General features: G+C 53.7%; 1 protein-coding gene across 4 annotated transcripts; it reads right to left on the bottom strand.

Annotated features, from left to right (window-relative positions):
• Positions 1–227: 227 nt before the first annotated feature.
• Positions 228–7927, bottom strand: LOC126647172 (C-C motif chemokine 19-like). Of its 4 annotated transcripts, XR_007630515.1 has the most exons (6): positions 7798–7927; positions 6597–6720; positions 6153–6249; positions 1652–1804; positions 478–578; positions 247–362 (listed from the first exon to the last, which is right to left on the bottom strand). XR_007630515.1 is itself a non-coding variant. In XM_050329134.1 (4 exons), exons 1-4 carry the CDS (start codon positions 7853–7855, stop codon positions 258–260), a joined length of 384 nt encoding a protein of 127 aa, XP_050185091.1. In that variant the 5' UTR covers positions 7856–7927; the 3' UTR covers positions 228–257. The 4 variants fall into 4 exon arrangements, 2 of the variants coding, with proteins under 2 accessions (XP_050185091.1, XP_050185092.1); XR_007630516.1 differs by lacking the exon at positions 1652–1804; XM_050329134.1 differs by lacking the exons at positions 478–578; positions 1652–1804 and having other exon boundaries at positions 228–362.
• Positions 7928–14403: the final 6476 nt, after the last annotated feature.

Below are 14403 nucleotides of genomic sequence, written 5' to 3'. Positions count from 1 at the left end.
AGGCTGAATCTGTAGCTGTAACATATCCGGGACACTTCTGCTTTTGTTCTTTCCAGTACAGTAGCTGCCATCCATCACTGCTAATGCTGACTGGTGCCTTTCCAAAAGCCGCGTCAGCTAAATAAAAGGTGGGAAAACACAAGCTGCAGGTACTTTCAAGGAAAGCAGTTGATTTATTCGCTGAAGACCACCTCCGCATCTCACATTTCTGGAGCACCATCCCTCCCACGGGCAGCAGAAAGTCACGGCTTGATAATTTAAACAGGATTAAGGAGCGTGCATGTAAACACAGTTGTGTGCTTGCAGTGAGGGGACAGTCTGTGCACATCCCAGCAGAGGAGGGGCTTTCCCAGGCAAAACATCTGCAAGAAAGAAAATCTTGCTTTCTGTGGGAAAGTATAGAAGTATGAGATGTGTTTGGAGAAGGGATCAACTAAAGGCTGCAGCGGGTGAACATCCCAAGCCAAGAAGCCGTACCTGGCAAATCTGCAGTGACACAACACAGCTGCCAAATTGTCTGGACAGGTACACAATAGTCACCAGGCCAGTAAACTCTAGGGCAGAAGGATCCAAGGAAACTGGGCAGCACAGGGTCAGAGAGAGGGAGAGACCAGGGTTAGAGGTTTGCACTTGTTAGGTCTAAACAAAGATCACGAGAAAATCTTCTGAGTCTGCCTTACTACCAGCAACCTTCTGGCTCTCCCTTTCTACCATGGACAAAGAAAGGTTCCTCGTGCTTACGGGTATGATGCCTCAGGCTGCACACCAATTTTCTGAATTCATGAGAAGCTCAAAAATCTTCTCTTCTTTGCTTGCCCAGTTCTTGCCTCATGGCTGTCCCTCCCATCCACTTCCTAGCAGAGCTAACCAGATCTTCACCAGCCCCCTCAAAGCCCCATGCCTGCAGTCTGAGCTGGCAGTGACCTTTCACCTCATTCTCTTATAGAACCAGTTCTTGTTTTATCATACACCCAGGCAATTTTACTGTGGTTGCAGAATAATCGAGAAAAGAAGGGACAAGAGGTGCCTCCAACCTTCTGTCCAGGGGACACACCATGGGGAGCAGGAAAAAAACTTACCTGGAGGCACAACTAAGCAGGGAAACAGGAGGGAGAGGTGGGTAGGGCCACAGAAATGACACTAAGCCTCCAACCACTGCCTACTGCTTCATCAAGATGGACAGGTAACAGGTACTTTCCAGAGTCTTCTGTCAGCAGAATAAGTTTTTTTATATTTGCTTGCCCTCCTGGTTTTGTCTTTATCTCCAGTTTTTACTGCTACTGTGCATAAAGAGAAGATGGGTGCATCTGAGGGCAGAGAGAATGGGTCCCCTCTCCCTTTCCAAAGGGTGAGCTGAGCTCTGGGACCTGGGCAAAGGTGCACCTGGCTCGTGGCTGAGCTCACACTGCAATGAGCTGTAGTACCTGCAGCTTCTAAAAACACAAAGCTGAGCCCTGCCTAGGCACAAGGGTCTCCATGTCAGACAAATTCTGGGCTCGATTTGACTCCGGGAGCTAGGGCCAGGAAAAGCACACTGGTTCCATACTCCAGTCCTGGGAATCAGAACATGGAGTTGCAGGCTGGACAATACCACCAGGGACACTTCAGCTGCAGGGAGGATGGCACCAGTTTCTTCTCAGAACCCCACCACCTGGGTAAGAGTTCTGGCATCTTCCCACAGGACAAATTTCAGCAGAAAGTGTCCAGACAAGCAGCACTGGTGATGATATGCTGGGAATGAGGTGGGAGCAAGCAGGGGCCTGAGGATGAGATGCCAGGTCTGGATCCTCTCCATCACCCACACCTGTTGTTTAGGCAAGAGCAAACAGCAGAAGGGAACAAAATTAAAGGGGCTTTTCCTCTCCTGGCTTCCTGCCCTGCCCAACCATCTACATGTCCTTTCTCCTCACAAGAACTCAGGCAGGTCCCTGAGTCCATGCCAGCTGCATCTGCACTGGTGCCAAGGACTCTGCCCATGGAGAGCAGCCCCTTGCTTTGGCACCAAGGAGAGGAGACCACCAGCATGGGGAACAACTGGCCCTTACACTAATAAATGTGACCAGGGCACATTCACAGCTCCTGTTGACTCTTCTGTACCGAAGAGTGATGTGAAGAAGGTGATTGAAGGTTGTGAGAGAGGGAACAGCTTTTAGCCTCCACAGTGCTGCTCACCTTGCCTACCCATGCTTGTGAGGAGGATGTAGCTGGTTCCACCCCAGTCACTTCAAGAGCAGCATATTCAACACATGAGGGATGCTGGTGATGGAAGAAGCCCCTGTACACTGTCCCTTTGGAGGCAAGGAACAAAACCAGTTCCAGTAAAGCCCCCAGAAAGGGAATTATGGCACCAAGTGAGACCAGAACAGCAGTTCCCTCTGGTGCCTTGCTCCTGTTGCAGAGAAGCAGATGGGTATTTTTGCTACAAACCTTCAATCCTACCCTGTGGCTGGGTATGCCCATACCAGGTCAGACCTTGAGACAGCAGCAGATTGTGCCTACTGTGTCTGGTGCCCCTTGAACACAGCCAGGGAAGCATCCAAGACCACTTTCACCATGCCAGGGAGAGACAGGAGTGCTCTCATGATCCCAGCTGTGAGTCCTGGCAGCCAGGAAACAACCCAAAGCTTGCTCAATTTGCCTGCATAGATGCAGCCTTGTCTTTCTCTCCTGGCCTTGTGCACAGCCACCAAGAGAGTGGCTGTTTTGTCAGCTCCATATGAAGGCTTTTCAATTATCATACCTTGTTATACCCCAACATGTGAAATGCAAGTCCCAGGCTTGGATAAAGGACTACAGCTGGTTCAGCCAATGCTCCAGAACACCTCACACCAAGGTGATCCCTGCACATAGCCCCAGAGCTACTGAGAGTATGTCTGCATTGTACTGCAATGGATTCTGCTCCACCAGCTCCTGAGGATGCAGTCAGGGTAGGAAAAGAGCAGGAAAAACATGTCCGGGAAGGGAGAAAAGGAGGACTTTTTAACTGAAACTAGATTTTGGATGGGTATCAAGGTCTTTGACATGAGAGTGACTAGCTGCTTTCCCTAAGGAAAGTGGCTGCTTCCCTCTAAAGAGATCATTGACATTCTGTATCAGAAAAACTCACTCCCTAGTTTAGTAAGCACCGAGCCTGGCTTGTTTTAGACAGATTTCCAAGAGTTGGGCTCTGAAGTGGAGACAGCTGCTGCAGGGCTGGAGAAGGGACAGGAGCCAAGACAGTGTACCTAGTCCAGGAGAGCATCTACTCTCCTCCTTCCCTGGGGGGTAAAAGCAGCTTGCTGCCAGAGCTGGGCAGGGATCAACACCCACTTGGGAGCCATGGCAGAAAAGGACCTGGCAGGGATCTGTGGTGAACAGCTGCATTGGTCTGAGGAGTGCATGTTTACAGCTCCCAAGAAAGATGGGAGCCATGGGCCTTGCAGCCATGCCCCTACAGGCAGGTCAGCCAAACCATCCCTCAAATTCTGATGGAAGTAGATAAATCTGCTTCCAACATCTAAGAGGTCAGTGCAAGCCCCTTCTCCCTCAGCTCCTCTGGTCCAGGATACTGTTCTCCTTGTCAGGGTAGCCTGCAGCCAAGGATGAATCTGATCTGCCTCAGTCTAAGCCCCGCTGGCAGTCCCTGCCCTTCACACAGACCCACTCCTCGTGAGCTGCAGCAGCTCAGCCTCAGTGCAGACCCATGCCAAGCATCCTACCCCTCCCCAGCCACAGTCCCCTCACAGGTCACTGAGCAAGCAGCAGGAAGGCTTCTGTCCAAGCAAGCGGCAGTTATCCTCATTTCCCACTCAGGCTGTTTGTCTTGGCCTCTCTTCCCATACCAACCTTCCCTCTCTTCCTTCTTCTACCCGGGATTGAATTTCTGGGGCTGTCACTATAGTTAATGAGCTGGGACAGAGCTGGCGCTATGGGAAAATCATGCTCAGAGTCATTCTAGCTTGGGGCATTGCGTGTACACACACACCAGGAGTGCCCCAGAGGGGAGAACAACTGAGAAAGAAACAAACCCCCAGCAAGTGAGCCAGATGACCGGGGGGGAGGAGGGATGGGGCTAAGCTTGCATTCAAGAGGTCTCAGCAAAAGCAATCAGGTGCCTGGACACTCCCTGGCTTGAATAGCCCCAGTCACGGCCGGGGCAAAAGGAGCTATAAGGACACTTTGATACAGCAAGACCATAGTCACAGAAGACCCAAGACTCAGGAGGAAAATGGCCATGGACTCTCATCCCACTGTGGATGACAGGCAGGGGCTGGTGGGCTGCCATCTGTGCCTTATCCATGGATGTGCCCAGGATGTCTTCAGCAGCCTCCATTTCCCAAAAACTCTTTCTCCTCATCTGCACCCCAGCTGCTAGCAAGTACCAACCTGCCAGGGCAATCAACCACTCTGTGCCTCAGTTTCCCTTTACTGCAAGGACAAAGCTCCCGTTCTTGCAGCTCTTCTTCCATGTCCTGTGCTCCCGTGGGAGCTGAGAGCTGGAAAGCTCCAGCCCAGCAGCTGCACTGGCAGGACTGAAGAGGTTTGGGCTAGATGGTGCAACACTGGTATGCTCCCTCCCACCCCACCTCTGCACACATACCCCCCAGGATGTGCTCCAGCAACCTGGCTGAGCAGTGCAGAGCAAAGCACCTGCTTCAACCATGGTGCTGAGAGACCCTCAAGGGAGACCTGCAGCCCAGCTGCTGTACAATCTACCTCACCCCTGTGAAATGCCTTTCCCATTCCCCCCCACCAGCAGCACAGCCCCCTTGCCACTGCAGCATGGCAGGCAGTGCTGGCTGCACACCCCACACTCCGCGCCGGCTTTCGGTCTCAAACACGGGGCACATCAACTCTCTGCTGTCTTTTCTTTTTATTTAACAAAATCTCAGCACAACACAAAAGAGAGAAAAGCAGCAGCATACACACAGAATTGTTGCAATGAACAGATCTAGCAGCAAATAACCTGAGAGCTTCAGGCATGGGCACGGGGCAGTGTTGGATGGTGGTGTCAGGCTAGGGGACTGAGAAGGGGATTGATGCCCCTGAGGAGAGAAGGGGTTAAGAGCCACATCACTGCCTGCTCTGCAGCTGCCATGTTACTGGCTCTATTTCTACCCTTGCAAGAAAGGAGACGGCAAATGGTGCCAGGAAGTCAGGAGTGAGAGAGGAACCACACTGGCCATGCATTGTCCAAGGGCATCTAAGCTGTGCATAACCATTGAGGAACATCTCCAGCCATCCCAATGCAGTCCCATCCCGGCAGCCCTTCCCGGGGATACAGAAGGACTCAGGCTTGGGGCTGACAAAGGAAACCAAAGGAATCAAACTAGAGCTGGAGGTCACAGCTGCTGTGCCGAAGGGAAGTCTGAGGCTGCCCAACCTTGCCTTGCAGATCAGTCCATCAACCAGCTTCCAGGCTGCAAAGCCAGTGGAGTCCAACAGCCCTTGGCTCAGCCTAACACGGGTATTTGAGTCACATCAGAGACAGAAGGAAAATGAGAGAGCAGACAGGGTGCTGCCCAGCCCCACACACTGACACAAGTCCTGAGGGGAGTCAGCCCTAAGGCTGGAAGTAGAAGCAGGATGGCTCCATTAGCATCAGATTCACAGCTGGGAGCTGGTCCCAACTCGAGGTGTTGGTACCAGCCATGGGTTTCTCTGCAGACTACTAGCCCTGAAGTTTTGCCTGGGGAAGTGAAAAACCCAACCGTTATTAGTGTGCAACTCAGGGCAGGGGACTCTCCAGAGTCCCTTTCTCCATGTTGGACCTGGCAGGGCTTGCAAAGTGCCCGCCAAACTCATCCCAAGCCCTCCCCATGAAGGTGCACAAACAGCAGACTCCAAGCTTCCAAGGAGGAAGTGGGGAAGGGTTTGCTCCCGGTGCTGTTTGCCATGGCACACATCAGGCTCAATCAAGAATGGTACTGGCTGAACAACAGCCCCAGGTCTGCATTTGTTTGGGGTGGAAAAGGGCCTACAGAGGAGACAGACAGGCCCCAGTTGGAGGGAGGACGGATGGGGACCAAGACGAAGTATCCATGCCCCAGCAGAGCATGTCCCTGGGCTGCTCTTCCCTGCAGCTCAGACACACTGGGAAAAGCCTGTTGGCAGTGGATAAATCAACCCCCAGGCTGCCCCCATGCCTATCTGAGAACAGGAATGGTTCTTACCTTCCTGGCAAAGCTTGCATCCAGCTTCTCTTGGAGACGAATCACCCATGGGGATTGGAGAGGGGCACAGAGGCGCTTGCCCCTTGTGGTGATGAATCTGCCAGGCCCATGAGGGAAAAACGAGATGTAGTGAGCAGGACACCCTGGGGGTGCTCAAGAACAGCTCAAGCGCTCACCCACAGCCTCCCTCACTGCCCTCCTCTATCTCTACCTTTAAATGACTTTCTTCCCTGACTTTTGTCCCATAGTTTCCCCTTTCAGCTGGTCCTCCTCTGACTGAGCCTCTTGATCCCCGGGATCTCTTTCACAACCCTCCCCATTCCCTTCTCTCTCAAACCCAGCTCAACATCCCTCCTCCACCCTGCTTTGCCCCCATCCCTGCAAGGTCCGTCCCTTGGCCATCACAAGCTCTTGTCCCTCAGCCACCACCACTCGGGCTCTTACACTGTAGCAGGGATGTCACAGCCGTCCTGCACCAGCTGGAGCCGGTAATTCTGCACTATCCGCGATGGGATGGGCGTCTCCTTTGTCCGCAGGCAGCAGTCGAGGACGTTGTTCCCGCCGTGCACTGGTGGGGGAGGAACACACCACGCAGGCTGAGGTCAGCTGCACCTCTCCCAGCCTCCCCCGAGCGTGAAGGGGCCGCGGTGGGGCCGGACACCCCGGCTGGGCACACTGGCACCAGCTTTACTGCTGTCACACCCCGGTGCCAGGAGCCCTTTGCCTCCTTCCAACAGAAAGCAAAGGAGATGAGGGACAGCAAGCAGGCAGGAGGGCAAACCCTTCTGCATGACTGGGTCCCTCCTGCACCCCCTTGCTGCACCCCAGTAAGCAAGACAGGACAAGGGGGTTTTTAGTGTGCATCAGGATGCTGCAGTACAGACACCCATTCCCGAGGGGCTGGGGATGACTTCAGCTTTGTTTACTGAGGCAGTCATAGGTTTGGCAGTCACCCCATCACCAGCCCACCCCGCACCAATCATTCCTGTGACAGCTGAGGGACACGGCTGCCTGCGCTTCTCTGCAGGGAAGGGGATCTCAGTCACCCTCACAGCAAATGCTGTGCTCACTACTAATTCCCAACAAGGCTGGCAGTGCCCAGGGATGTCTGTAACCCTATGCAGTGAGATGTAGCACACCGCCACACGGTGCTCAGACCCCCACCTCCCCACCACAGAGCAGAGCTTCTGGTGTCATCCAGACAGCTGTGACCAGTGCAAACCCCATGTCCAACACCAGCAGCCTCTCAAACATAGGCCCTGCCCTAACACATGCCTTCCCTCCCACTCCCAGTCCTGCCACTTACCCTGAGGCTACCTCAAGCCGGAGAAGTGTGCTTGGGAGAACTGGATCAGAGTTATCCCAGCCCAACTTGTGCAAGCTGGGCTAAGGCACCGGGAGGCAGGTTTGCTCCACAGCCTTGCCCAAACACACCTTCCGAGCCCCAGAGCCCTTCAGGCCCCCTGCCTGGACTTTGGACAGGACAAAGTCCCTCTAGGACAGGCTGAAAGCAGAGGATGTAGGAGGGCTATGACAGAGCCCCAGCCACGAGTCCCTCTAAAACTCTGATGGAAATTCGAAAGAGAGGAAAAAAATGAATTGCCTCTTTTCTGCAGGAAAGGCAGCATGAGAGGTTCCCTCTTACCATCCAGGATACATCCCAGCACCAGCAGACTGAGGCAGAGAAGATGCAGTTGCTGCATTTTGCTGCTGAGTCTGGCGAGAGGATGGGCTGGAGATGAAGGAACTCCAGGCAGGAGAGGTGAGCTCTGCACAGCTTCCCTGCACTCTGCTTCAGCTGGTCCCTGCTGCCTATATATCCTTCCAGCCCGTGGCTTTCACTTTCTTTTGGAGAAGTGTTGCCACAGCCTGGATTTTAATCTTTGAACAGTTCCCAGATATCCCACTGCATTCCCTGCAGCCAGCTGCTCTGTGGTCCCAGAGCCAAACCCTCTCTTTCCCTCTCGTTTGCCCGCACTCAGGCAACAGGGATTTCTGGTCAGGACCAGGCAACTCCAGGGTCTCTTTACCCTGTGAAAGCACCCCAGGGCCCTGGGATGTCACAGGAGTTGTCCCACACCATACATTTCCCAGTCCCTTTTCCTGTATATCTCTGGGATATTAGATATTGCACAGGCTCAACATTTTGATGCTATGAGGATATAACTTTCCTCAACCCCATTTTTGGGGTATATATAGGCACTGGAGTGATCTGTGTCTCCCACTTAGCCCCCACTCATCTGATTGTGAAAGCCTGGCTGTCTCCCCCTGCCCTCCCTAGCACCTAGGTGGGGGGCACATCCAAAGCAGATAGGGGAGAGGCCAGTCAGCCTGCTCCACTCCTGGGCCAGGATCTCACATGCCAAAAGATAGCCAGGTATCCCAGCAAATGGGCTCATGGCCAAAGGCAGCTACAGAGCTTCCTGTAAACAGGTTTTCCTCGTGGAGGAGCAGAAATCCCCCAGGGAGGCTGTGTGCCTGGCACAGGGTGCCAGCAGCTCACCATGGGCACTGCCGAGAGGGCAGAGCAGCGCTCCTGCTTCAGATCTGCACAGGAGCGCAGGGACGGGAGCTGTTCCTCCTTGGAATGGTGCCTCATCACCATGCCAGGGCCAGTGCCACCTGAAGTGATGCCCCTTTGACCAGGCTGCTTCAGCCCTGGCCTGTACCACATGGGAAGCTGCGAGCACTGGGGTTGTACAGCCCAGGGAAGGAAGGATGAAGGGGTCTCACTGGCTTGCAGGGGTTTGGAGAGATGACAGAGCCAGGGTCATCTTTGAGGGGCCAAAGGACATGACAAAATATAAAGGCACCAGTTGCAACCAGAAAAATCCCCTCTGATAGTAGGAAAAATATTTCCCAACAGGGGTGAACAAATCCTGGAACAGAGTCTCCATGCCACCACCTTGCTCAAGCTTTTTCCTGCCCTTGCATCTCTGTGGAGAGTGATGTACAGCTCCTTTCCATGTGGACAAAAAAAAATTTCTACCTGGGTACAAGAAAAAGAGCTGTAACCCAGGGACCTCAGTGGGTCCCTCTGCTCCTCTCAACAGCAGGAGATATCTGCCTCTGCCCCTTCCTTCCTCCACGGTAAGAAGCAAGAGAAGACTCCAGCCGTGCCACCAGACAAAGTGCTGCATCCCTGCACTGGCACTGGCACCAGCCTCACAAATGGGGTGATCTCCATCAGGAGAGCACTGGCTCTGGCTGACACTGTGGCCTGGCAAGCCGGTGCTGTGGTGAAGGGATTAGGCAGGGGCTGGTGGGCAGGATGAGTAGTACAAACAGGATGTGCCAGCTTAACTTCAGTCAGCACCTGCCTTCTCCTAACACTCACAAACCAGCGGAAGGCAACTTTACGGGCTGGAGGATTAGTGTCAGTCATCAGCCCCAGGCTCCCTGCAGGTTTGGGGATGCAGGCTGACTCTGGGACCTGGTCTCCACTTGATCTCCTGAAGGCTGCCAAAGAGATGCCCCAGCAGGGAGGATGACAGATCCTAGCTGTTGGTCGGCAGACCTCCAGGAGAGCACCCTGCAAGGAGAGGATCCTGAGAGCTGAGCCTTGACCCATCGCCCGACTCACTGGCACAGCCCACACGAATGCTTTAGTTTGGTTTTCCACTGGCAACAGAATATCAACGTGACCCCCCTGCCTTGCCAATCAATCTGCTTTTTTTAAGGTGATGTCTAGACAGGGCGCAAGGCAGGGAAGGCTTGACACAATAAGTGCATCTGAACTGCTCTCAGCCTTTCAGCTGTGTGAACTTTCTTACCCTGTTAAATTCTGATAGAAGCATCAGGAGAGATCTGCTCAATCCGGAGGCACAGAGCCATGATTTTAAAAGCATGAGTTTGCAGGGAAGGGAGAGCAGTGACAAATTTCTCTTTGCCTTGGTGCATGAGGGTTGCGGTCTGATCTGGCTCAGTCAAGTTCAGCTAACTTGGAAATGATGAGTAAGATGGAGTAAGGTGCAAGACAAGGTAAGCAGGTCCTAAAGTGGGAAGCCCTGACCCACTGGCAAAGGGTGATGGGGGTGCTGCCTGACAGCAAACCCTCATTTCCTTGCATGTTGGGTGGGTTTGGCGGATCCTGGAGCACGACCAAGGGCTGGCAAGGAGTGCTGGGTATTCTGTGCTGTGGGACTCCCCTCCAGGCACTGCTGGGTCCTGGTCCCCAGAGCAAGCGGGGGGGTCTGCAGCCACTTCCCTGGCACAAGGGGCTGCTGCCTGCTGCTTGCTTACAACTGGCTGTGCACCAAAAGGACCCTTCTGTGTTGGGAATGTATCCTCCTGGAAGTAAACCCCTTTGGCTGCAGGGGACCCGCTGCCCCTTGACAGTCCCTGTCAAGACACAGGCAGGAAAGGGAGGCTCTGCCTTCTCCTGGGAGCTGTCTGAGAACCAAGTGGGTGAAAGCACATCTGCTTCACACGCCTCTGCTCCCCAGGAGGAGCACCAGAGAGTGAGGAAAGGGGCTTTCCGCTCTCACTGTGAAAGGGGAATGTGATGGGTTTCCCCCCTCTCCTGGGGTCAATGACATTTCTAGGAAAAGAGTGGTCATCTCTGAAGTGCATCTCCATGGCATGCAGGGAGGTCATCCCCTCCCCCTTGCAGTGCTGACCCTCAGGGACCAGAAAAGATGGTGCAGATGGGGAAGATGGGATGTTTCAGGGTCCCAAGAGGCACACACAAGCAGGGGATTTGGGATGAGGGAAGAGCATCATGTGCACTGACCCATTTAAGCATCTTGCACAGCAACTAGGGAGCTCCAGCCCTGAGGACACCACAGGCAGCATGAAGCATCCATGAGCACTCACCCTGCAGAAACCTAAAAAATACAGTTGTTAATTAAAGTGGAAATCAGAGGGAATGAATGATCCCTGTGGGAAATCCAACCCATCAAAATGTTAATGGACCAGGTGAGTTATCACCTTCGTTCCTGGGCTTTTCTCTGGGAACACCTGCCATGTTGCTACCCTCCTGGAGATGTGGAAGCTGCAGAAGCCCCCAGGAGAGCTGCTCCCCTCCTGGAGATGTGGGAGCTGCAGGAGCCCCCAGGACAGCCTGTTCCCCAGCGTGTCTGATAGTGGTCTGCTTTTCACCTCCAAGCTACAGAGCTGGAAAGAGGAAAGGGGGAATTTCAGCAAATTCCAGACACAGCCAGTCCCTGGGGCAAGATCTGGCCTGGCTACAATCACCTCATTGGGAAATATTGGGCAGACATTGCAGCTGCTTCCACTTCCCTTGCAACACCCAGCTCAAGGCAGTTTCACACATGGCTCCCATCGCATTCCCAGTCCATGCATTCCCGCATCCAGTGGAGCACTGGGACTGGGGCCACAGCCAGTGTGTGGGGCTCTGGGACCCACTGGATCTTCTCTAGCTGAGGGAACCCAGTCAATCTGATGTAAATAGAGTTAAGGGGGAAAAAAAGACTATGTCGTACCTTTGCCCAGAGGGAGCAAAGATGAACCTGAGGATCTGGCTCTGAAGGAATCAAATGGTGCCAGTTCCTGCTCTGTCCCTTACACCAAGAGTGATGAGCAGCAGATCCAAGACCTTTCAGCTGTGTCTTCTTCAACACTCCCAGGCAAACAACCTTCTCCCAGGATCCATGCAACACACACATTTCTCAGCAACACCTTTGGGCTGCACAGTTTCCCAGCCTGGTGATTCCTGCATGTGTCCCCAGGGATGCTGTGGACACACCGAGATGGCAGTGGACAGGTGGGACGCCCCCAGCCCTGACTCTCTGCCATTATGCTGCCTGATTTGCACCCTCTCCAGGGATTTCAGGAGGGCATGACTGGGGAGCAGCTTGAAGACCTGTACAAAAAGCAGCCCATCAGCAATTTCCTTGCCCTCTCCTGTGTGGCATGGCAGGAAGGATGCCCAGTGGGGCTGCACACCAAATTCACTTGCAGAAAGTTCTACAAGTACATGGGATAGAACAAAACCTGGGGGCTGCTCTCACTGCCCTGTTGGCTCTTAGACTGACATGGGGCAGGAGAGGCTGTGGGGTTCTTGGTTTGTTTCACCGCTGGGTCATGGCTGACATTGGTCCCAGAACAAAACATCCTCAGAGGAGGGCAGATGCTCTTGCACAGCACCTTGGAGAGCTGCAGCCCAGGAACTGGTCTGCAATGCCCAGCAGGAGTGGAGGGAAGCAGAGGGACTTTGGGGCCTGGGGAGATGGAAGGAGGACTGGCAGCATGAGACATCCCAAAGCCAAGGTTCCTCGAACAGCAACACAGAGGATGGGGGAAGGAGAACACTTGGGAGTTACATGTCGCTGATGAAAGGGTTGAGAGGAAGCTCTGGGCTGTTCCCTCTGGGACAGGATGTGTGCCAAGGGATGGCCAGGACTAGGAAATATCTTGGGGAAGGAAGGGTGAGAGTCCCTGTTGCCCACCAGCCACTTTCCCACCTCCTCTCTTCTCTCAAGACCATGGGCAGGCCCTAGGAGGGAAATGTTGGTGGAAAGGGCAACAAAAAAACCCCTTGAAGCTTCTCTCAGAAACCAGAACCCCTCTAGCACCATGCAGCCCCCAAAACAGCCCTTGGCCCCCATGGGGGGCTGCAGCATAGCCTGCTCTTGCTTCTGGGAAAGGGCATGGGATAGAGGGACAGAGCTGGCGTGCCTGTCTTCAGGTGAGCCTTTCTGGAGCTCAGCCTGGCGTCCCAGCCCCACACGCATTGCTGCCGGCACAACCCTGAAGCATCGTCTGGGCCGGCTAATGACTTGACTTAATCATTTGGCCTGGGCTCAAGACTTTCTTGGCTGCACTCTGTATTCTGTGTTGTCTGGCTACTCTCTGCTGTCACTGAAACCTTTCTGCTCCAGGGTGGCCAAACTTTCCCAACTTTTTGCTCTACTTGACATCGTTGCAACTGTCCTTCCCTACTGACTGGTTTATTTCTAGGTGGGCTTTTACAGCCCTTGCCCACCCACTGCCCCAGGACATGCTGCATCCACTCTGCCTTGTCTTTGCACATGAGGCACAGCAGCAGGTTTGCCCCAGGGGGGGATATGACTCTGTGAATCTTTTTCTGCTGCTTCACCACAGTATCGTTGTAGACCACCTTCTTCACATCTTTTGTCCTAGTTGAGATCTGTGATTTCAGCTCCTTCATGGAGAAGGGATTTTGGCCCCTGTTGAATGCTCCAGATCGCAGCTGGTCGCCTCTCACAGGGCATATCCTCAGAGGTGTTTCCCTGCTGCCATCTCCCCGTGGCAGCACTGTGACTATCTGCCTCAAGAGCAGGAGGCTCCCAATAACCCTGCCACTTATTTTCCTTGAAAGCAGCATTTGGCAGTAAAGCTGGAAGGAATGTGCAAACACTTGTGACTGTACAGGCAGAGGCACGCAGGGGTTTGTTTGCATTTGTGCATCTGTGTCCCTGCTCACACGTGCCTTCCTGAGCAGGTATTTGTGCCTGAGCATGGGACAAACTCTGACACTCTTAGGGTAAATTTTAGGATAAATCAAAGCATCACCATAGGCATGTCTTTTTAACCTGTTTTAGCCTAGTGCCCACCCAGCATTTAAAGAGCAAAACCCCACACGTGCTCTGTACATACACACAGTCACAAGACACCAGGACACATTTCACACACTGGCTTACTCCTGCCATCTGCTCATGCTTATCTGTTTGTGATTGCAGACGTATTCAGCTGGACCTCTTTCCTAGGGGGTTTTTGCAAGCATTTCACAATCCCCTGACACCAGAACCAGCACAAGGAGTCTGTCAGAAGGCAGGGTCAGCCTCGCAGGGCTGGATGCAGCGTGTCCCCGGCAAACACAGAGCTGCCTCCAGTCAGCAAAGCCCAGGCCAGAGCACAGCCTCATTAATTACTTGGTTTATTGCTGTTTTGCCAAAGCAGAAGGGAGCACAGAGGTCCTAATTTGAACAAGCAGTGCAAGTCAGGGATGGGTTGGAGTTGGAGGGACAGGCCATGAGCAAAGAGGCTGTGTAAGAAACTGTTTTGCTGCATGTTTGCCCGCACCTCAGAACTCCTCTATGAGGACCAATGAGCAATCAGGATGTCTTCAGCTTTCTGGGCAACACAGCTGCAAGAGAAGGGACTTGCTATAGCTCCTCTCCCCTGCGCCAGGAGCTCCCAGCCCGTGCACCCCAAAGATGCAGGGGGGCTGCAAAAACCAGGACCTGGGGGATGAGGGTGTGTGGGGCGGGAGAGCACCCCACCATGCAGCCCTGCCCACCCACCAGAGCCCATCATGACAGCTGGA

Source organism: Myiozetetes cayanensis, unplaced genomic scaffold (assembly GCF_022539395.1).
Source record: "Myiozetetes cayanensis isolate MyiCay16 unplaced genomic scaffold, myiCay2020 scf4, whole genome shotgun sequence".
Taxonomy (NCBI): Eukaryota; Metazoa; Chordata; class Aves; order Passeriformes; family Tyrannidae; genus Myiozetetes; species Myiozetetes cayanensis.
This window is presented reverse-complemented; position numbering and strand designations above follow the sequence as displayed.

What these genes read in the sequence shown, in the direction of transcription:
- LOC126647172 (XM_050329134.1), bottom strand. Translation starts at nt 7,855, where the DNA reads ATGCAGCAACTGCATCTTCTCTGCCTCAGTCTGCTGGTGCTGGGATGT. An exon ending in GCTGGGATGTATCCTGGATG is followed by an intron (nt 6,721 to 7,797) that starts GTAAGAGGGAAC and finishes CTCCCCCACCAG; the next exon opens with TGCACGGCGGGAACAACGTC. An exon ending in ATGCAAGCTTTGCCAGGAAG is followed by an intron (nt 363 to 6,152) that starts GTAAGAACCATT and finishes TCTTTCTTGCAG; the next exon opens with ATGTTTTGCCTGGGAAAGCC.